Source organism: Phoxinus phoxinus (assembly GCF_949152265.1).
Source record: "Phoxinus phoxinus genome assembly, chromosome: 5".
Taxonomy (NCBI): Eukaryota; Metazoa; Chordata; class Actinopteri; order Cypriniformes; family Leuciscidae; genus Phoxinus; species Phoxinus phoxinus.
The window spans coordinates 30,532,134-30,555,948 of record NC_136880.1 but is presented as its reverse complement, the minus strand read 5'-3'; the positions used below and the strand labels follow the sequence as shown (position 1 = coordinate 30,555,948).

Here is a 23,815-nt window from a genome sequence, read left to right as displayed (position 1 = left end):
CCTCAGTAATTATGCCAACAAAAATACTGTATTGGAAGCTCTTTTAGTTTTCCAGTATTATGCAGATGTGATTTACACCTACACTGTAAGAATAAAATGGCATGTTATCAAGCGTACAAGGCTTTTGAGTCACACATAGCCAACTAAGAATTGTGAATCACTTTGTATCTAGATAAAAACACTTGTTAGACTGACAATACTCACCCTAATGTTGCCCAAACTGCTAACCGTTGTATAATGAATAATGTTGCTGAATTACTAAGGGTTTGCAAGCTCCCAGCACATATTGCGGCATGCATTAATTATGTGGTTACTCTTATAGGAATATTGTTTTACTCTGTACTGGCTTTATTTATGCAGGTGCTGCTGTTGTTGTTATTCATATACATACTATTTAGAAGTTTAGGATGGAATAGATGTTTTATGTTTTTGAAAGAAGCCTCTGATGTTCACTAAGGCTGCATGTATTTGATCAGGTAATACAATGTAATGAATTACAGTGATAGCAAATCTGAATTTTCAGCATCCATTACTCAGTGTCACATGAATCTTCAGAAATCATTCTAATATGCTGAACCTTATTATTAACGTTGTGCTGTTTACATTTTTGTGCTACATTTATGACAAATTTTTTCCAAGGTAATTAAAAGTTCAAGAGAATAGCATTTATTCTTTACATTTGTCTTTAAATATTTTAACAAATGTATATGTCTTCGTGGTTACGTTTGATAAATTTCTACCTTGCTATAATAATATATCAAGAAATCAAGTAATAATATATGTCAAAAAAAGTATCATAAAAGAATAATACGAAGTAAACAGACCATGAATTAACTGCTAAAGCAAAGAAAAGCAACTATAATCCTCAGATTACCCTCCTCTTGTGTAATATGAATGGAACTGTCCGTCTGCTGCTGTTTAAAACGCTGCAATAAATTGCTTTTCTTGATTACAGATCAGTCTATTAAACTTGCATCTTTTCCTATGTTTGAATAAATAAGCCACTGCCAGCAGCCTAATTTATTTATTTACCTAGGTTCAAATGCAGGTTCTTCAATTATAGCACTCTGCACTCTCACTGTGCACACAGAGCTGTACTAGCATCTGAGAACTGATGATAAAAGCAGTTGAAGGAATCTCATTATCTGCTTCCTCTGGTGAGACTGTGGATCTCCATATTCCCTTATAACTTATTATTACAGAAGCTGCGGGGAAAGCAAAATATAAACAATCAATTAATCAACTGACTTATTTCATTTACATTAAAAACCTCACAGACATCAATGCACCAACAAAATATTCTTAGTTGAAATCATAACTTAAAGGAGTCATTTTATGCCCCCTTTTTTTTTTTTTTACAAATTTTTTTTTTCTATAAGTCTCAGGTCACAGATTATATATTATACCATTGTGAAAATGCCCATTTTGAGTGGAAGGAAAAACATGCTTTTTTTGTGTATGTATCTTTAAATGCAAATGAGCTGCTGCTTCCCACCTCACTTTCCAGAAGACGTGGTGCCTTTACAGCTCGTGTCTCTGATACTCTGCCAAAAACGAAAAATTGGTTTACATCTGTTTGGTTTTGATTATCAACTCTATCGAATTCACACTCATGTGATATTGCAGTTTCATCATAATGAATGTGTATTATCTGCATTCGTTTTAAAGCCATAACAGCAAGTAAAACAAATGTGTATATTAGATCGGTGTATTAAAGTGAAAGCAGCATAATATACAGTACCTACTGCTATATATGTTTTTAATATGAATCAAACAACAAAAGAAAAACAGAAAACCACTCACTGTTCTTGATTGAATTACTTTAATCAATTAGCTGTAATAAGAATACATGTCTTACTTGAATGCTGCTGTTAAATGCTCTGGAGAGGAGATAAACATAGTGGACTGTGTACAGCTCATTCAAGGCGGGGTCTATGCTAATAGGACAGAGTCTGTCAGCAGTCGTGGGCGGGGCGTCACATTGCATAGAAACAAAATCACCCCCTAAACCCTCAATCACTATTCCCTACATTAGTCCATTAATACAGTTCACTTGAAGGAGTGAATGAAAACGAGTTAGAGAATTTGGACAGCCGTTGAGTGTACATCGGCTGTACACTCTTTATTGCGGTGCAATGTGGGATAGAATAAGTGCACTTAATGGAATATAATGGTAACCACTATGGTTTCGGGCACCACTACAAATGGCTGTACACTCAAAAAATGTCCTATTTGAGGGTAAGGTGGGGATTTCAGATTCAGCCCATGTGTCATGTTTTGTTTGGTTTATTGTATTGTCAGGTCTGTCTTCTCATTGGTTCATTTTGTTGATTACTTTCAGGTGTGTCTTGTTATTTCATCAGTCCTTGGTTGCATCCGAAATCGCATACTGAAGTGATTCTTAAGTGTGCATACGATGGACACTTTACTATCCCATGAGGCCACAGGAGAGGGTTCGTGAATAGGCTCTTTTGAGATGAGCAAAATTTGCGCAGAACCGATCACCGCGTAATGCATGCCGATTAGAAATGTGTCTGAGTGGCCGTGTCGGATTCTGCAGTCAGCCGCAGTTGCTCTACCCAGACTGCTGATCAAAAGGACAATGGAAAACGACTTGTTGATGACACAGCTTAATGTTTATTGGTTTAAACAACCGTGATGTATTGTTATCTTTTAAAATGTTTGATTTTGAGACTGTGATATCATGTTTTAATGTGTAAATTATGTGTGAATATTCCCAAACCCTCAGACAGTATATATTTCTGTGGGATATGTCCTATGTGATTGTTGTCATATTTTTAAACAAAATCTAAAACATGTCTATATTAAACAAACAATTTAGGAAAATGTCTATTTGGATGGAATTATAAAGATAAAAAGTACTTTGGGTGTCTTGTTCAACATAATTATTTTCATATAAAAGCAACAGAACTTAAATTACATCCAGTCTATTGAGTGTAAATCCCTCAATATCCTCATTTGATCTCGAAGGTGTCTGATGCACTACGAGAAGAGAGCATTTTCCGTTTAGTCTGCACGTTTTTCACTTCTCCCCTCACTGCAGCCACCTACTCTCACCTAAATTTCAGGCGAGGAGCGTCTCAAACGAGCCTAATGGCACTGACACTGTGCAACTGACGCTGGTAGGTCACGTGATAAGGGCAACATGGCGGATGTAGATTGTCCAGATTATATTCATACAGTACTACACACATTCATCCTATATAGAACTTATGTTTTTGGTGGTCCTTAAGTATTTACTGATTCAAAACAAGTACCTACTTCAAGAGAGAATGTGATTTCAGATTCAGCCCTTATATATATAGCCCTATAGCCCTCATGTTTCCATTGTGTCCTGTAGTTTTTTTTTAGATGTAACCTGCTTTCTGTGAGTTTCTATTCCTTGTTCTAGTTCAAATCTGTTTTCAACAATTTTATAAATGGTTTAAATAAAAAAACCAACAGCACTGACCGAAAGAATGCATGCAAACCAAAACGCATTTGCGATTTAAATTTGTCTGTTTTTTTCAGGAAAGATTATAACTTCTCGCATGAAAATGAGACCATTCTTATTAACACGTTACACGAAATATGTGTTAAATACCATTTGTACTATAGTGGATAGGACAGAAAAGCAACTGTGACCAACATTCTTTATTAATGCACCGATAACAAGATGACTGGCAAATGTGGGGAAAATGCTAAATGGCAAATATGCATTTAATGTGTAGTTTAAATTTTGCACAACTAGAAAATGCAAATGCAATTGCGTTTGAATTCTGACCACAATATGCTGCAATTTGCAGTTGCACTCATCCGTCTGGATTTCTCCACATGGATCTATCTCATCACACCTGGGGTGGTGCGCGTGCCTCATCAACTGTAACCACAAACTCATTTCTGTCAATATATCATCCATCATCAGCTACCGTTTACATTGAATCCAATTAAGCCTTGTTCATTTCATGTGCACAGCGTTTTCTCCTGCTGTTAATGGCAAAAATATCTGTTAAAGTAAAAGTTTCTTGCCGAATTTGAGACTGAAAACAGACCGATATTTTAGTGTAATCCATACTCATGAATGTTTCATAATTCCATCACATTCCAAAAAGGCATGTCCGCACAGCACAGATTTGCTGAAACCTCACCCAAGTGTTGTGTAATATACAGATTCAGGAAAACAAAGGACAAAACGTGAAGCTTGACACATTTGGATATTGTCGCCTGCTACTGTGAAGCGGCTACGATTGAGTTTTGCAGAAAAGTGACTTGTAAATGGATTATTGAACAAAATCGTGAGAACGGGATAAAACTCCCGCCTCGCAGGTGAAAGTTAAAAGAGAAAAACACATCTATCAAAAAACGTCAGGGTACCTTTTAAACTATCTCAGCACTCTGGCTCAATGACAAACAAAGACACAACCTCAGAACAGGACGGAAAAGAAATAACCATAAAATGCAGTTCTGTTAAAGGCAGCAGTATCCGACATTATCATGTGGGTACCGAAGTTTGCATTGGATGTTTACTGACACCGTAATGCATGATTTGAGTGTGAAAAGCTCTTTCTAACTTTGAATGGTTTGCAGATTGGAAAGTAAATCAGATTACAGAGTGATTTGAAGTGTTTATAAAACTCCAGATTAAAAAATACTGACGTTTAGTTGCACCGTAACAACACATCTTTTCTCCATCTCTCACTCTTATACTGCCACTTTCAAAGTTGAGCAAATATCAGTCACATCATTTCTGAGTCTGATATTGAAAGCTAGATATATATAAATGAATAAGTGAAGCATTCAAAATTGATTATGGCCTTTCCTATTCATTCATGGCACAAATCAATGATGTATGAGGAAAGGCTCTGTGAAATTGAAAATAAATCTTTCATTCAAGTCGTCGCACACATTCACGTCTATGCAGGTTTGTTTGGAAATAAAACATTTAATTGTCCCAATGAAATGTATTTGTTTGGATCCCCAAAGCAAAGGGATATGAGATTTTACACTTTTGGGGCTATAACACAGATTCCAATTACAAGATGCCCTCCCGGTGTTGTTTTCAAATGTGAAAGAACACCGATTCATAAAAATCGTAAATAAATTGCTTGCGATTTGTGCAAACGAATTAGGGTTTAACAATCAAAGGACTTTGCAATGTCAAGGATGAGATCTATGAATAATTCAGCACATGAAGAAGATTATGCATGGCAACTGAAGGTAACCATATGTCGCTACAATTGGATTAGCACTGCTAAATATTCCAAAACATACACCTCACAGATTGAAACATCTCAAGTGCATTAAGCAATAAACTTATTCGTCCCGAGTCTCCAGTAGCCAGAGGTAAACACTGTCAAAATCCCTGTCTTTTTACATGGATAACATTTGTATTTGTAGGCAAATGCACACGGTGGACCCGTACTAAAAGTAATTATGTCATTTTTCCATTTTCCATTTTCAAGTTTTTATTTAAACTGTGAAAGGAGCTCTTTGAAGCTGAATAAAGAAATGTCAGCTTAGCCAAAATTACTAAATAAGTATACTGCATTTCACAAGCTACTCCGTCTGAACAGAAACCTATTACATACTTGTCAGCACCTTTTTTTTTCAAAGCTCATTTTCTGCAGTCATATATAATGGAATGTACACATTTGGCTACATAAAATTGCCCTAAAAAGTATTTGGACATTTTAGATAAACTTAAGGATGTATGAATTGAACTGCGTTACCATTGGCACCTGCAAATAATACTAGAGCTTTTCTCAGAACTAACTTTTAACCAACTGGATATATTTTATGTACATTCTTATGTACACAAGTTCTATATAGGGCCTTAAAAGGTTTTGTCAGACGCTTCACATATAGAACCTTTTAGGGGTTCACATCATGGGAAAGTTTTATGGATTTAGTTTTAATTAATTAAGCTTGTTTTAAAAAAAATGCACATACTTGCTTAATTAAAATGTTATGAACTAAGCAGTTTGTAAACATACTTTATCACTAGAAAAAAAGTGAAATAACCCGTTAAACAGTAAGGTAGGCAAAATATTTAAGACATTTCTGCTTATATATAATTTTTTTACCGTAAAGGCAATCTTTTAGCCGTACAACTATAGACATCTTCCAAATATTTTTATTCATTTCGAACTGGGTTACAAACTTTACAGTACAAATAAACTGATATTTTTTCTCACCTAAAAATGCGATCAGATGGCTGCTCTCCCATCACCAAGTCAAAGCCTCGTTGGAAAATGGTGTATGGCCATGGGCTGCAAAACAGAAAGGGCAAAAACAAAATGAATAAATAATGCTTAAAATAATAAGAATAATAAAAAAAACTGTATGTCACACCATAGACTCTTCATTCATTGTTCAACAGTGCCAGTCTTCACTAAGCCAAATGACCTTTAAAATTGCATGACTTTGTGATGAAAACATTCCTTTATGAACTCGCATCAAACCAGTTATGTTCCTGATATGAACATCACAGAGTTGCTTACAGCAGACACAATGTGAAAACTGTGACCAACAGCAGCAACTCAGTCAGTGTCGTATATACGTGAGCGTGACTTCAAGAGTGTATTTATCCAGTTCTCTATGTGAACTGATGGAGATTAATGCAGAGAGGCAGCTGTGGGGACAGGGGCTGTCGCTGCAGTATAAGAGAAGAGACAAGGAGCTGATGCCTCTCTAAGTAAGCTGTTACTCACAGCAAAAGAGCACTCACAGCCTGGCTAGACCACTTCACACCACAGATCACCTACTGCTGTTTAAACATCAACATTTGTCCTGCAGCATTCATAAAGAGTTTCTAAAAGCAGGAACGCCCGGAGAACCCATTACCACAGGAAGGTGCAAAAAACGTACAAAATGAACAAATAAAATAAAATAAAAAGTACGGTAAATAAACTATGAATACTAAAGTGAGTTTCTTTATAACATGTACATTTTTTGTCAGTGCCACAAAGTAAGTTATCACATGGATTTGCAGGAAACAGTTTCAGAAATATCTTGGCACTTTGAAACTTTTGAAAAGCATTTGGCATTGGACTTTCTTTTTCCTCCACTAAGTGTTAGAGTCAATTAAAAGCTGTTCACACCTTCACAGCATGGCACAAAGGGAACAAGCCCATCCAGTGCTATTCCACTCCCCTAAGGCAATCTTCCTGATTGTTCCAATTTGATTTCTAATTATCGGATTCATCTCGCCAACTGTCATCACTCCCATCTTCCTCCCAATTAAAATGCCAGGGCTTTCCTCACCTCCAAGTCTTAATCAAACTGCTCCAGAGCGACAGCCTCAAACCCAGATGAGCATGTGAAACTCTCCTCAGGGAGGGTCTAATTAACTTTAAACGTCTTAAATACAAGTCTTTCCGGGATTAGAAACTTGTGCTCCTAACATTAAAGTGCTTTCATTATTTCTGGACTGTTAAGAAGCAAAACACTCTCGTATTTTATGCCATTCTCTCGCATTTGTGCCTCATTCATCTATCTGTTGACTTGTGCTTGCTGACATTGTTACCTCAGATCAAAGATAGCATCAGATTAGATTATCTTATATTCAGTCCTCTTCTAAAATATCTGAGGGCAACAACAAAAGTTTGTAAATGAAAAGGAAGTACAGCAGAATTTTAAAATAATTAGATTCACTTTGATCATTTTAAAAGTATTTCTTGGACGAGGCACGCAAGTGACGAATTACATCATTTCTTACACGTGTAACGCAATTTAAAAATGCACAATACATACATCTCATTGGTATACTGAAATGCAAATCACTGTCACACAAATCTAAAATGACCCAGAGCTTTACTGCACTAATCCTTTTTCCAATTCCAGAGGAAGAACATCATGCAAAAAAAGCTAATTAATTCAAACAAGCCAATGTAATTTCCCTACAGTGCATAACACCTGGCTGGCTATCAGCACTGGAGACATTTTTACTACAGATAAGAAGCACAACCAACTTCGAAGTGGCAGATATCTGATTGTAGTAGCACTGTTGTATATCAGAGTCGACACAAGATGCTTATGGAACTCACCCCTGATTTGGGCCCCATTCGTTGCGAATACATAGATGCTTGTGAACAGGGTCCTTCATGTAGCCATCGAAACAGATACATTCTCCTGAAAGCAGACAATTAGTATATTTAAACCCTCATTATCATTAACATAAAAATAAAATAAAAGTATAATAAAATAATGCTGAGCCCTAATTGTTACAGTATGTGTGCTTGAGGGATGTCAGTTGGAATGCTCCCAGCTTTCTGACAAAATACTATTGTTAATACTTTAAAAACAAATCATCATAAATGCTATGGGACTTCCTTAAAACACTGTAAAATAACTGGATGTGTTTATCTGAGCTGTTTTTAATTTGTTTTTAAATGTAAACATGCACTAGATGGACATCTCACTTTTTCTGTGTCAAGTGAAGAAAGATTTAAATTCTGAAAAAAGGTTCCTGGAGACGCTTTCTATTCAGCTCTATCTAGCTTTATAAATGCAATAACACATTTAGTAACCTTTCTCAATTTCATTTTTTATGACAATGGTGTATTGTATTACATTAACGATTAATGTAGCAACCGCAGATTTTTTTTTGTGTGTGTGTGTGTGTGTGTGTGTGGGGGGGGGGGGTTACAATGGTTACCATTGAACGTTTTTGTGAGGGAGTTTTAATGAAGCACATCCATAGAGACATTACTGTTAACTAAATCTTCACATAAAGAGCATGGCAAATCAAGTACTTTTAAAACTTGTTTTGTATTTTGTGTCATGTCTTTCAACCAAATATAGGGCTTTAAATTTACTAGAAACAACAGAAAATAATAAATCATTTATCATACTAGTGTCCAGTACAGTACAGTATGTGTGTGATAAACCACTGAAATTAGTAAAGGACCTTCTTGTGTTTGTTTTTGACATTAAAGGCATATGGAACATAAGTTACCGTACACTAACTAAATAAATAAGTCACATCAAGTTTACACACATTTGAGCATTTTTACAATGCATAAATATAATATTTACAACAATAACAATAACAAGTATATAATCTTCTCTTTAGATCATAAGTCAACAAATTCCTAGTAAATACTGCAAATATAACGATAGTCAGACCCAGTGGTGCACCTTTCGTTTAACTGAGCTGAGTGGTTGCTAAAAAATGGCTGACTCACAGATCATTTCGTGTTTCAAACCATTTCAAGGTCATTTAGATGCAGGAAGTCGTGTTTACTGATGGTAGTAGAAAGTTATTTACTTTGTTTTAGTTCCTTTCCACCATGTTAACCCATTCAGGCTAATGTGTGAAGCAGCTATGAACAGATTTTTTCCCACAAGAGTCACATGACTTTGCCTGTACTTTGGCATTACCCCCCACGCATTCGCACCACGGCCCGATCTGTAGTCTAATTGCCGCTCTGTGTGACTGATATTAATTCCTCCCCTTCAGGGGCAAGAGAAAATGACATCATTGTCATGTTTACATCAATTGGTGATCCTCCAGAAATGCAATGCTGTAAATGGGTGCTCTTAGTTTTGTGTGTGTTGAAGCATCTGCATGCACAGCAGATTCCATGTGTCAGCCCTCCTCAGTAGAGCTCATGGTTCAGACAGGTCTAATCACTCTGAGTTCAACTGATCAGTCTTGTCAGGGCAAACCGCAGGCATGTCGCTCATGATTTGGGTTCATGGGACTGACGAGGCTGCACCCTGCGCAGGAACGCGTGCCCCGTCCAGAAAAAGCGTGTGAGGAGACTGATGCAAATACAGAGGGGGCACAGAGGAAGAATGGCATTTACAAACATGGAAACAAATGTGTTACGAGTGGGAAGACAATGTGTGGAAAAGGCTAAAGAAAACATTTGATATCTTCTGAAATTTTTTGCAAAGCTGTAGTGATCAATATGCTGACAGTGACAATGCCAGTGATTATGTGCCCAGAGATTTGCTAATGGAATATAAGTGACCTTAAATTCTGCATTATGCAGACTAATATTGGATTTCCAACCTTGATGCTCTGACCAAATAGAGATTTTTATGTTTTATTTTTTGAAGGGCAAATATGTAGTAGAAGATGCAAGTTGGAAAGAAAGCTAAACTATTTAAAAGCATTTCAAGGCAATTTTCAAAACTACCGTAAATCATACATTAATTGTGATAGATCAATAGAGTTTACTGTACTATCAGTTTGCTTCTCTCTTATTAAACCTTTGCTAAATATATTAATATAAACTACTGTTCAAAAGTTTGGGGTCAGTGCGATTTCAAATAAATGCTGTTCTTTTGAACTTTCTATTCATCAAATAATCCTAAGACATTTTTAAGAGGCACAATATTGATAATGATAAGAAATGTTTCTTGAGCACCAACTCAGCCAATTAGAATGGTTTCTAATCTAAAGTATCATGTGCCACTGAAGAACGGAGCAATGGCATATAATAAACTTTAAATTACTCTACTAAATGTCTATTTGTCCGTTTGAAACAACCCAAAAAAAGTACAGCTCAGCAAAAAAGTAATTTACCGTTATGGGTCATAAACGCTTAATTTGATATATTACTGATCATAGGCACAATTTGGCAGGGCCAAGAATAATGTCAAGCACTGCACTATTCTATTAGCATAGTTAACTGTTTTAGCTTTGCCAAAGTCATTTGTAAAACTGAAATGAACTGTGTACCATAGGTAATACTAGCATTTTTATCAATGCAAATGAGATGCAGGGAGCCTTTATGACTCTGGGTGGTAAATGACAATATTGCCAGGAAACATGTACCCAGTGGCTCTGTGATTGACTGATCATTATTGATATCCAGCAGGCACTCAGCCAGTGCTGTATGCATAAGAAATACATACCTTTTTAATTTGTCTCTTCACAGAATATATGCAGAAGCAGATTTTTTCTATACTCTGAGTAAGTCATAAGAGGCCTATAGAATAAAACCTATACTCTAGGCTATAGTCTATACTATTTATTGAGACTTGTGGATATTTGGGGTGACAATCTGTAGGGAATTATTGCAAATGTAACTAATCAGGACCCCAGTAGGAAGTAAACAAAACATTTATCAAGCTTTTAAGCTGTTCAAATTAAATTTGTAATGTGTACGTGGAAGTACTTCCATGTTTGTTTATTTAGTACTGCCATGTAAAATATCTACATAAAAGAAAAAAAATCTTCAGCTTTGAAGCATAAAATGAGTTTTAATTATTTGTATTGATGCAGCATATGGGAATCTAACTGTTAGAAACAATGTGTCAAAATTGCTTAATACCTTGGAAATCTACTGCAGAGTGCAACAAAAGTGTCCTGCAGTGTGACATGCTGGACTCCAGCTTAACATTTTCTGAAGGTTTCAAGTTGTATTATAATTAATTATTGTGCATGTCATTTTCAAAACCTCAAATAAATTAAGAGACTAGTGAAATTAAAAGTTAAAGCTACAAATGGTGAACCTAAAATAAATTGTCACCAGCTTCTAAAACTGCATTCACTTAAAAAAAAAAAAAAAAAAAAAAAAAAAATTACCTAAAACTAGCCATATAATATATAACAGCATCTATATATTTTCAAAAATGTATATATAAAATAACTAATATTTTCAAAAATGAATGTATCAAATAACGATATATTTTCAAAATGAAATAATGGGCTTTTATATTATCGTTATAATACAAGCAAAATATGTTATTGAAGTTTCCGGAAAATATTTAGTTTGCATTAACTTGACAGCATATATTATGTCTTTATTCACTATTAGAACAATGCATGTATAACTCTGAAGAGCAACTATTTCAATTCAATTTAAATTTACTTTTATAGCACTTGTTAAAATGAAAAATAAAAAACCCATTAATGTCCATGTTCAACAACTCTTCTGCATTTTAGCATGTTAAAAAAAAACAATTCTAACAACTTGCGAAAAGGCAAACAAGGTGTGATGATTGCTCTATACAAAATACTGCTGATTTCTCCATTTATTTAGTTTATTTATATTTGTGTCTGTGCATGTGTGTAAAAAAAATCACTACTATTGGATTTAGACAGAGAGAGTGACTGTGTAGAATGACTTATTAATGAAGTTTTTAAGTCCAGAGTAATTCATTTCCACAACCACAGAGAGAGTCTGTAGGGGATCTATTATTCAGTCAAATGAATGAAATGAAAGTGCAAGGATCAGGTAGCCTGAGACACAACATCGCATGTTCTTGTTTAATAAATGTCCCCTGAAGCCTGATGGGAATGAGGGAGGTGAACAAGGGGCTCTGAGAGGCCTGTTATCAGTCCGATTCTCATCTCAGCTTTTACACATCCTCTGTGCCTCTGATTTACAATCTTTTTTAAAGCGCACAGATCCCCAGTTATTGTCGCTCTCCATCCCCACTTTCATCAGTATCTCCCTCTCCTGTTTGATTGAGACGGTCTTACGGTTTACACACGCTGAGCCTTTCATTAAGAATGCATCATACAAAAAAGCACAATGCAATTATTGAACCTTGGCAGTACCAAGGCCTCATCCTTTAGATTTCATTTGTGAGAAAACCAAGGCAGGTTCCCAAAGGTCCAACTTTGATTCATTTATCTTTGGAAGATTCTCTTTTCAAAGCCCAATGGAGCTCCTCTTTTGAATTATGGATGCAAACGGGCGGAACTTGTCAACAAATGATAACAATGTTGGATTGATTCCAGCTGCAGATGATCGGAAAAATGCCTGTAAAGTGAATGTATTACCATTCATTTGGATGTACCTGGGTGCCTGTTGACTATGTTTTGCCTGACAGGAAAACGTATAAAAATGAATGAATCAATCTTGGCTTACAAACTTGCTTACAAAATCTTTGGTGGCAAAATGCAGATAAAGAGCATTAAAATGTATGATGCAAACACAAAAACTTCTGCCCACTGCCTGAGATTATTCATCAACACTGGACCGTCAGGTTTTATAGTTATAGTGTGTACTGATTTTTTTTCTTTATCCTTCAAACAATTGAAATAAAGGAACATTTTACTTTAACTTTAATTTACACAAACTTGAGTGCATCTTGTTTTCTACCTATTTTTTGTATTAAAATTAATTTGTATAGAACTGTTTACAACAAATATTGTTCTATACAGTAAATAATACCTAACAAAACCCCAGTGAACAACCCAAAGACAACAAGTGCCAAGAAAAACTATGTAAAAGGATACACCAAAAATATAGAATACTCATGGATGATCTTTTTGTTCTTACAAAAGTATATAGTATATCATTATCATTAAAACTATGACTGCCAATAGAGTAAAATAATTCCAATCAATCAAAATGTATAATATGCAATCTATTAAAGTTGTGTTAAAAGTGTAAATAAATCTGTTTTAAATAACTCTGTTTTAAATACACTTGAAATTGAGAAAATGAAAATAAATTAAAACGGGTACGTGTTCTGTTTATATAGCATATTTTGAGTAAACTGCTGAGATCTTAGATGGTCAAAGTGCTCACATGCAACAACCCAATTTTCCTGAATCTAATCAAGTATAGTCTTGAATAGTAATGCTTCTCTGGCTCAGAATATCCTAAAGGCATTCCATTTGATCTGTGCTTTGCCTAATTTACGGCCCAGCCATGAATTTAAAAAAGAAAAAGAAATAATAATTCAAATCCAGGTCACTGAAGCTGTATAAGCCCAAGCCTTACATTACAAAGATTCATTGTCAAGCATTACTGTCCTCACAGCTCTCACTCAATTAAGCTTTCATTACTTAATACTGTTCACTCAAGAGAGACACCTTCAGAGAAATCTGCAAATGAAACGACAGATGAATCAGAGCTAAGCCTCTCGCCTGTCCCTGCTGCTCTTTAAAGGAAGCTGCGTTACAACTGCAGTTCATTGAGCACATTGATTTTACACAGCGGAGGGGATGGGCACTCGTTCACTAGGGCGGAGTGGTGGAGCGAGACATTATTTTATGATTAATTAGTTGAATGCAGACTAATCAAGGCAAGGCAAAAAAAAAAATGTTTTCACTTTTTCAGAATTTTTTTTTTTTTAGAGTTCCTAAAGTGCAGTTTGAAGGGATAGTTCTGCAAAAAAAAACGGTATGACTTTCTTTCTTCAGTGAAAGACACTATGTGATATTTAAAAAAATACATATATAAAAATAAATATATATTTAAGATTTATTTTTGGCATTTTCCCCTTTATTCAGATAGCACAGTTGGGGAGAGGACAGTAAGTGAAGTGGAAGAAAAAGGGGAACTGGATTGAGAAAGGACCCCATGCCGGGATTCAAACTTGGGTCATCCCAAAGCACAATGTCACTGTATGTCTGAGAACTATACTATCTTCTAACAATTCGAATCCATTCACACATTTTAACACATTTTGTTAACGTGATGTTGTCAGAACAAAGAATGTTGGAGTTAACTGTGAGAGCAGTGCAGCACACGGACAGTTTACAAAACGCATAGGCTTGCAACAGGGAACACAATATAAATAAATAAATAAATAAATAAATAAGTAAATAAGTAAGTAAATAAGTAAATAAGTAAGTAAGTAAGTAAGTAAGTAAGTAAGTAAGTAAGTAAGTAAGTAAGTAAGTAAGTAAGTAAGTAAGTAAGTAAATAAATAAATAAATAAATAAATAAATAAATCTTAACGAATTGAAAATAGCCTTAAATAATGTACAGTTACTGGCACACGTCAAGTTTTTCTTGTGATCGTACCGCCTCTTATGTGTACAGGTACTTTTTACACACGAGAAGCGCGTTTACCGTGTTGTAGCCAACAGTACCTGCTTGTTAAAGCGAATCAACATATCCTCTATCGGAGGCTAAATCCCTAAATATTGAGAAGGCAACAGCGTGTATTATATTTTTTAAAAACTCCAAACGTTTAAAAGTTTAAAATCAAATCTATGCATTTATTGAATTGAAATTCGATTCAAAATCGAGAATCGTGACCCCAAGAATCGATTGGAATCGAATCGTAGGATTCCAAAAGAGTCCCACCCCCAGTATCTAAAACAACACTGGACTCATTGACTTTCATTGTATGAACAAAATAGAAAAAAATCTTCTTTTGCGGTCCACAAAAAAGTTTAAAATGACATGAAGGTGAACTATCCTTTACTATTCCCATTGGAATGTGTCTCCCATTAGTGTCAGAGTTTCTAGATGAGCTGTGTGAAGTAAGGAATCGTGTCAGGGTGGTGTTGTACCTGAATCTGGGTCACATTGGTGCTCACAGGGATCCAAGAGACGGCGGCCACACAGATCATTGACCCAGGGGCCACTTGCATTCTGCTGGTAGTACAACAGCACCTGGGCTGGGTTCAGCCAATCAGAAGCATCCAGCTGGCTGCCCTGAAGCAGAACAAATCTGGAGCCTAGGAGAGCACAATCAGACAGGACATCAGTCAAGAGTTACATCGATTAAATTAGTGAACTCTATTAGTAAATCATGCACCAAAGTAAGATAAATGGGCAATTTTTGTTGGAGTTTAGAATGTGTCACTTAACCCTAACCTAACAGTCTCCTAATAATCTAATGAGAGTTAGTCGGCATGTAGTTGCAAAGTTACTTGTAGTTAGTAGAATGTCTAAAGTGGACCATCAAAATAAAGTTTAACCAAATTCTGTCATCTTTACTTTATCCTCATGTCGTTCCAAACCTTAATGACTTTCTTTCTTCCTTGGAACACAAAAGAAGATATTTTGAAGAATAGTTCCCACTCACCCTAATTGCATGGTCAAAATATACAACGGGAACTAAAACTGTTTGAATATCAATATTCTTTAAAATATCTTATTTTGCATTCAGCAGAGGAAATAAATGCATACAGGTTTGGAACAACATGGATGTGAATAAATGATAACAAAATGTTAATTTTTGAATGGACTATTCATTTAACCGCAAAGATTCATTCAGATTGCTTTACTGATTCGCTCAGTGACTCTTTCTGCAGGTTTTCATATTTTTTTTGTGAGTCACTAAGTCATTTACTCAACTGACTCATCAGCCAAAACAACTGCAAAACTATTATCCGCTATTAGATTTGTGCGTCACATCAACAGAACTACGAGAATCAAGAAAAAGTGTATGAACAGCAGCATGTACATTTTCCCTCCACAAACTGTTAGGCAATAAACTGTTTTAGACTTTTTGTTTCATCCTTACAGCTGAAATGATGCATTATATGCATTGCTATGTTTCATGGATCATGCACAGCTGTGGATAAGATACAACAGCAAAGATAAAACATTTGAACTGGAAGCATTATGTATTCTGCATTATCCCTCTGAATATTTGCCACATAGAACCGAATTTATTCAGAAAAATCTAGTTTTATCGGATCTGCTTTGACATAAAGTTTTACCCTGTAATACTGTTAGACAGTTATAGACGTTTCCTAAATCTGATTTTTCAAATTCAAAAGGCGAACTGTGAATCCTTCAAGTCTCCTCTTTTCGGATTTCTTCCACTTAGACATCTATGTGAATGTTAATCTACCCTAAAGCACCAGATCCCATATAAAAGAGCTATGCATGAAAGATGAAATGACAGATGAGCAAAGCCAGTCACAATCCATCATATCGCCCAAACTCTAGAAATGACGGCTGAAATGCCAAGGAGCTGAAAAAGTGAGAGGAAAGAAAGTAAGAGAGAGAGAGAGAGAGAGAGAGAGAGAGAGAGAGAGAGAGAGAGAGAGAGAGAGAGAGAGAGAGAGAGAGAGAGAGAGAGAGAGAGAGAGAGAGAGAGAGAGAGAGAGAGAGAGAGAGAGAGAGAGAGAGAGAGAGAGAGAGAGAGAGAGAGAGAGAGAGAGAGAGAGAGAGAGAGAGAGAGAGAGAGAGAGAGAGAGAGAGAGAGACTGGTCTGTGGTCTTGGACTGCAGGTGCAACATTGAAATTCAATAACAAGCTCATCCAACACAAACGTAACTTAGGTCCAAGCTCAAACAGAAAACCCTTGGGGAAAGTGGCTAGTTGTTGTTTACAGTTGTGTGTGTGTGTCTCGGAGTGCAGTTCTGGGGAGTAACTAACTACAAGTAGCGCTATAACTTAACTACATTTTTCATAACGTGACAATAGCTCAGCTGTTTTGACGCTTTTTTTCCAGTCACAAGCTATTTTTTTCCAACAAGTAGCAATTCAGCGTGACAAAATGCTACATCTCCGTTTTCTGTCTCTCTCACACACATAACACACAGCAAAGCTGGCTAAGGAAATAATCAATCAATAGTCCTTCCTCTTACACAAACTCTCATATCAATCAGTTTGCTTGGATTCAGTGATTCATGTACTGATTCGTTCAGATGATTTCTGTGCAGTCTGCATTTTAAGCAAACTGTCCAAGTTTTAGTCAACATGTCTTCATGTTTTATTAGGTTGTTTCTAGTTTTATTTGATGCATTTCATTTACCTAGCTCTTTAAATAGATTCAGTGTAGTTGAGTAGTTAGCTGTTTTTTTACAGCAACTTGTAGTGTACTACCTCCTTTCTTAAGTTAGCTACTTTTAATAATGACGTAGCTTAGAGGTTAATTGTCATTCATTTGGATGTTAATTAATGGAAAGCATCTATCGACTAGACAGAACCTTACAAATGTAAGTTAAAGGGGTCCTATTATGCTTTTTCACTCTTCCATCTTTAGTTAGTGTGCAATGTTGCTGTTTGAACAAGATCTGCAAGGTTACAAAGCTCCAAGTCCAATCCAAAGGGAGATATTGTGTTCCCCTTTCCAATGCAACGAATGACTCGTTTGGATTACAATGTGTTTCCAGATCTTATGAAGTCAAATGTTACTCATTTAAATAATCTCCGCCCACGGAATACAAAAAAAGGGGACGGGGCCTGGTTGAGCTGCATTAGAGAATACAGTGTTGTCGCAATGTCAAAGAGACACTGTTTTTTTTCCACCCCGTTTCCAAAACTGATTTGTTCGACCTTTCTAAGGCTGATGAACTTAGAGTGGTTAAAATTTATTTTAAACACTGATCCCGAACATTATAACCCCAACATTTGTCTGTCCGCTGCAAATTCTACGGAGGACAGCTTCCAGAAACTAAGGCCCCTATCATATCATGCGACAGGTGGCAATGCAGCGCCAAGCGCGACGCAAGTGTGTTTTGCTAGTTTCAGCCCGACGCAGTTATCATTTTCATGTCCTGCGCCATGTTGTTTAACCTCGCACATGAGCAGATCAGTTTGCGCTCTGGGGAAGCCTTCAGTCTTTCCGCTTGCAAATTCCGTCATGTAAATAGCGAAGCATAATATGGCCACTTTAAATGCTTTACCATCAATCCATATGTCTCATTCATTTTTCAATATTTGTACATTTACCAATATGAGTGTGGGGCTTTCATTATAACTTACAGGTTACCTGCCAGACTCAGGTTAGCTAACATCCTGAAGCTAATGAAAACACCAAATGAGAGAATGTGTCTGAAAACCTTCTGTGTTACAATTAAAAATAAACGTTAGTGTTTCATTTGAGACCATACTACTCTTTAACAATTCATTCACTAGATACCAGAGTACATAGTGTAAGTACAAGTACACGGTGTACATCATTTTAAACACAACTAGAGACCATGCATTCGTGTATGATTGTGCTTTGATGCTTTCAGCACACATCTGTTAGGCTTTTCACAAGAGACAGGTGGAAGTCGGTATGACATTTGCTTTAAAACAGTAGAAGTCGTGGGGGGTAGGCGGGGGGGCTGAGGATCCCTGCTGCTCAGGGGCCGGGGGGGAAGCGGAGCGGGTGATGAGATTACCGTCTGCAATGAGGTGCTCTGGTACGTGGAGTATGACTCTGACGTTGAGGCTACAGGAGAGGTGAGACGCACAGACCAGGCCGATCACACAGCTCACCACGCTGATCAAAGTCAGGGTGGTCTTGTTGATAGGGCTCCGTGGGGAACCTGATGAGAAGAAAGAGAGAGAGAGAGAATGCAATAAAAGAGCGATGCTACAAGACTGGAAAGTTCACATTTTTATGTGCACCTCGGGAAGGCACAAGGGAGACAGTTAAAAAACAGCCCACATCAGGGTTGGTGGTCCATGAAAGGAGCACTGGATCAAACCAGCCAGCCAAACTCTGCAAGCGGCGGCAGATCTGGCACGAATAAAGCAGTGGAGAGATAACAGTTTTCCTTTTGAAGCCTGCTGCTTTTATGCTAAATACTGCAAATGGCAAAATATGGAAAAAAAAAAAGAAAAGAAAAAAAGTTTTTGACCACTTTTTGTAATACAGCCAAACTGGTTTGGTGTAGTGCTGCCCTGTACATCTGCTACATGTAAAATCAAGGCACAAGACACTGATGGTATTATAACAACGCACAAGATGACATAAAACACCAAATCACAAATGTATGAGGACACAATACTAATGATCAGATATTGAGGACATTCATGTTGCTCATTAACACAATGTTTAAAACTCTCAGGATAAACATGAACAATAGCATGCAGCAGGTTGAAAACAGCAATGAAATACATATGTGAAATTAGATGATGATGATAAAGATCAAAATACAACTGACAGACATATTTACAATGATTATATGCAGTGTGTGTAAAAAACAGAGGAGTTACAAAGCAGTTACGAATCAATGTAACTGCTTAGCATTGCATTACTGATGCAGCAGACCATATATAAAAGGAGGAATCCCTGTTTTGCCATTTTAAGGCATAGATACTTAAGATATCATCATCTTAAGCGTGGATGTTATTTCAGAGATCCCGCATTACAAAAAACGATTGACTTTGAGCTAAAGCACATGAGCAAAAGAAAGCAAAAAGCATTGATTCAAACATTTGCATACATCTGCCAGCAATTTGTATAAATAGTTTCAAAACACTGAATTATGTGGGCACATTATGAAATCTAAAAACTGGTTTGTTTCCCTTATGTTATTGCAGTATTCATCAGTTGATTTACGCTATGGAAATTGGTGCTTTCGCATTTTGTCAGTTTGACATACAGCAGATGAAACACTGTGCTTGGTCCGTTGCTGAGCCAATCACATCTTTCACGCACTAATTACAGGCAAAACTATTTTAAAATAATTCCTTTCAGATAAGAATATAATCTGGCTTTTTTTATCCCCTGGCTTTTCTCTCCTTTCTGTAAGTATTATAAGCTTTAAAATTTGAACTGTGAAGAAGTCAGATAAATGGCAGCATATCTATATATATTATATATATGTATATATACCTTCACTCAAATTTGACAGCTTATATTAACACCAACATTTTTTTATGTTAACATACACAAATATGTCTATCAAAATCAACACGCTGCTCTTAATTTATCAACAATTCACGCAGTGATCTAGGAGAGTAAAAAAAATGCGACACAAGCCATGTCTATTATTAACTTAAGTCCAATTAAAGGTGTTGTTGCTGCCACATCTGACTAGTAGTGTTTTTGACAAGTACAGGGTTTAAGCATTTGGTAATTAGAGGGAGAAAGTATTCAAGCCAAAGTGATCGTCTGTTAGTTGCCTCTCAAGTGGCAGTTCCTCAAGAGTTTAGAGAGCTTTGCATTCAGGTCTCTCCAGAACACAATGCAGCGCTCCTTGGGGGACAACACATGAGTTTCAGACAGACTCCAGCCATTAGCGTCTGACAGTACTGTCCAACTGTTTTGTCACACGCTCTCTGAGCACTTAACATACACGCATTTATCGTGCTTAGTGCTGAATGGTGGTCTACAGATGGCGCTGCTAAGCTTAAGGTGCTTAAATACTTGTAAGCTTGCATTTAGTCATCATTCATTTTCAGAGGAGGTCCATGGAGTCCACAAAGAGGCTCAGAAGAAACTTCAAAATTGCTCAGGGACTCTCAGTCCAATTTGGAAGGCCGTTAAAAAAAAATACAAAAAAGTGAAGCATTTATGCTTTCCTGTAAATTGTTTTAACACCGCATTCAATTGCAATGGCAAATCAATGGCAAATCTCACACGAAACGACATGCCACGGTCAATGAGGTAGTTTTAAGGCAAGCCGCTTCACAACTAATGATTTGCTGGTTCCGAACAAAGTGTGACACGAACACCAAATGGCCACAGTCAGGCGGTGCAGGTTTAAATCATGCGATGGTGTGGAAATCCTCCTTACCCCCGGAGCCCCACGCGGTGTTGACGTTACCGTTTCTCATACCTCGACTGCGACGGCGGCTGCGGTTTGGGTCGGTGTAGAAGGTCAACTGCGGCTCACTGTCTGCCTCCGTTCCAGAGTCCCCGTCCGGGTTCAGGAAAACTGAACCCGCTGTAGAATTCACACAAAAACCATCCATCAACTCGTTCATCATACCATAAAAAAAAGTATGTATGTAGGCCCACTGTCAATCATAACCACAAACCATCTGTAGACAAACCTTCCAGTTTTTTTGTGCGTAAAATGACCATAAACAAATTAGACTAAAATTATGCTGGTCCCAGAAACAAACAACGTCAACATTAATTGTTGACTGACAATCCAATTAAATATTCAGATTATTTCAAAGTCAGTTTAGAAAGAAAATAATGATTTCACCTAAGACATACAACAACATTTCCAAACACAATATCATTCTGAGGGTTTGATATTAAACAAATGTGACAGCATGACAATAGGATGATTTTTTTGTCTAATTGACAATCCTTTTGTTTACTTCTCTAGAATTATTGATTAATGCAGAAAGTAATTATACAAAGCCAAACCACCAAACGACAGATTCATTAGAAATATCAAACTCGAAAACATTTGATTTTTTTTAAATGAGGGAAAAATCATACAGATAATGCAGAAAAAACAGTGCAAACGTGTTAGCTATTTAAGTCACATGTTAGATGTCAAAGTGTGAATGAAATGATGCAATAAATGACAATGATAAGCACAAATCTATATACAAAAAAGTGAAATATTCACATCATATGATCATATAATAATGTTTTGACATCAAGCAATTGCATTGTATAAGGGTCTGCAAAGCATTCAAATAAATGAAAAACACATTAGAAACTGCATAATTGCAAACATACATCACATACACACAGCGCACACCAATGTGACATACAGAGAATAAGCCGGAACCCCCTACAGAAGTCATCATTCTGTGGGATGCGCTTCTCTCAGAAGAGTATTGAGTAAATATAAGTAATGAACAGGAGGTAAGGAGTGTGACTGAGATAAGAGATGCACGCCTCCTTGGGCTCTTTTTTTTTGCTGTGCACAAAAGGCACAATTTACCCGTCAGAGCTAGACAAACGCTTTCATTATGCAGCGCATGAGGAAGAGATGCATGAGCGCACTGACCCGTGGATTAGACTGCCTCGCAATGATGAGAAATAATGTTTGAGTAACTCTGTATCCACACAACCGTGTGGCTATCCGTTAAAAACATCTCTGCTGGTGCAGAGGAGGATCAAATAATTATAATTTATAGATGAGCCATCTGTACGAAATGAACTGAACATGCTTATTTTTGCAATATCTTTTCATACCGCCATAAACCAACACATGAAATTTTTAAAGCTGTGATGCAAACAACATTCAGGCAGGTCAAAAGAACAGCAGGAGTTTTTTGGCCCTACAGTGAAATCACAAGTATAGAAAGAGTTCTGAAAAGCAAGCATTTTATTTTAGCACATCACCGCAAATGATACACACTGTAAAGAAGGATTTAAAAGAACAAAAACAATGTGAAAATACCAGATGTCCTCGATATGTCTTCTAAAAGCATGCACACTGTCAAAACGATTTTACAGTAAACATTTTAGAAAAAATTCACTGAGAATCACTAATTACGGTTTATTTGCATGCGCTGTCTGCACTGATTTAGCACCCTATTTAGTAAACACTCGTTTAATCAAATGTTGATGGATAACAGCTGCCATAATCAATAAAAATAGAAAGCACAATAAAAACATTAATCTTAAATAAAATTATGCTTATTGCTAATCGCTTACAGGTAAATAGGAGTGACTTGTGAATAAAGCACAATCCATAATGAGCCTAATTTACATAGAAAGAAGGCACATTTGCACTATATTTCAATGCCTGGTTAAACTGAATGCCATATTAACACACTGCAGGCAGGCTTTGTGCTTAAATACCATGCAACAGTTAGTGAATTCGAGTACAACAGTAAAAATGGCTCAGCTTGATTATATAAAGACAATCTAACAAAAAGCTGATGAAACACCTGGCATTTAAGACTTCAAACAGTAACACCATTTTGAAATGACACATGCCGGCACGCCAATGCCTCTTTTTGTATTCGTAACAAATGAGAACAAAAGAAGCACCTTCAAAGGAATTAGCCGTAAACCTCACAGAGCAGGTGAGGACTGTGCGCTAGCCTCCACAATTAGGCAGGGGCCAAAGGTGCAAAGCTCCGTGGAGGGGAATAAAAGATGAGCTTGTTTAAATATTCAACACGGAGCGCCGACAGCTTCTCGGCATGCAGTGCAGGTGCACACGCCTCCTACAACAAAAAAGTTATTTTGTACCGCCATTCAATTTCAGGGAGCTAGAACTCAATCGTTTGCAAGGTCTTGGAATCACAGTGTCAACAGAATGGTCTCACAATGAGGAAAGGTGAAGTACAAACACCTACGCCGATACGGTTGACCTAGAGATAGCTGAAAAACGTCAAATGCCGAGAGCAACAGTTACAATTTGTGTAATGAAAAATGAGGGGTATAAATAGAAAAGGTGAGAGAGGCAGGTGTGAATGAGAAAAAAGAGAGAAGAACTTGAGAGGATCTGTGCACTCGCGCACATTCTCCTCCGGCGACGTGAACGGAGTCTAAACATAGCCTTTAGCAGCTT

The 23,815-nt window shown here is 36.7% G+C and overlaps 1 protein-coding gene across 7 annotated transcripts in view; it reads right to left on the bottom strand.

The window, feature by feature from the left end:
• The window catches only part of astn1 (astrotactin 1), a 246,091-nt gene that overhangs the window by 123,476 nt on the left and 98,800 nt on the right, over positions 1-23,815 (bottom strand). For 2 of the 7 annotated variants that reach the window (XM_079612596.1, XM_079612598.1), the window contains exons 5-9: positions 21,161-21,268; positions 18,773-18,919; positions 15,215-15,382; positions 8,046-8,130; positions 6,195-6,269 (exon numbers count right to left, since the gene is read on the bottom strand). In XM_079612596.1, the coding sequence (XP_079468722.1) occupies positions 6,195-6,269; positions 8,046-8,130; positions 15,215-15,382; positions 18,773-18,919; positions 21,161-21,268 (583 nt within the window). Of the gene's footprint in view, positions 1-6,194; positions 6,270-8,045; positions 8,131-15,214; positions 15,383-18,772; positions 18,920-21,118; positions 21,269-23,815 lie in introns of all 7 variants that reach the window. The other 5 variants (XM_079612597.1, XM_079612599.1, XM_079612595.1 and 2 more) reach the window with 4 other exon arrangements.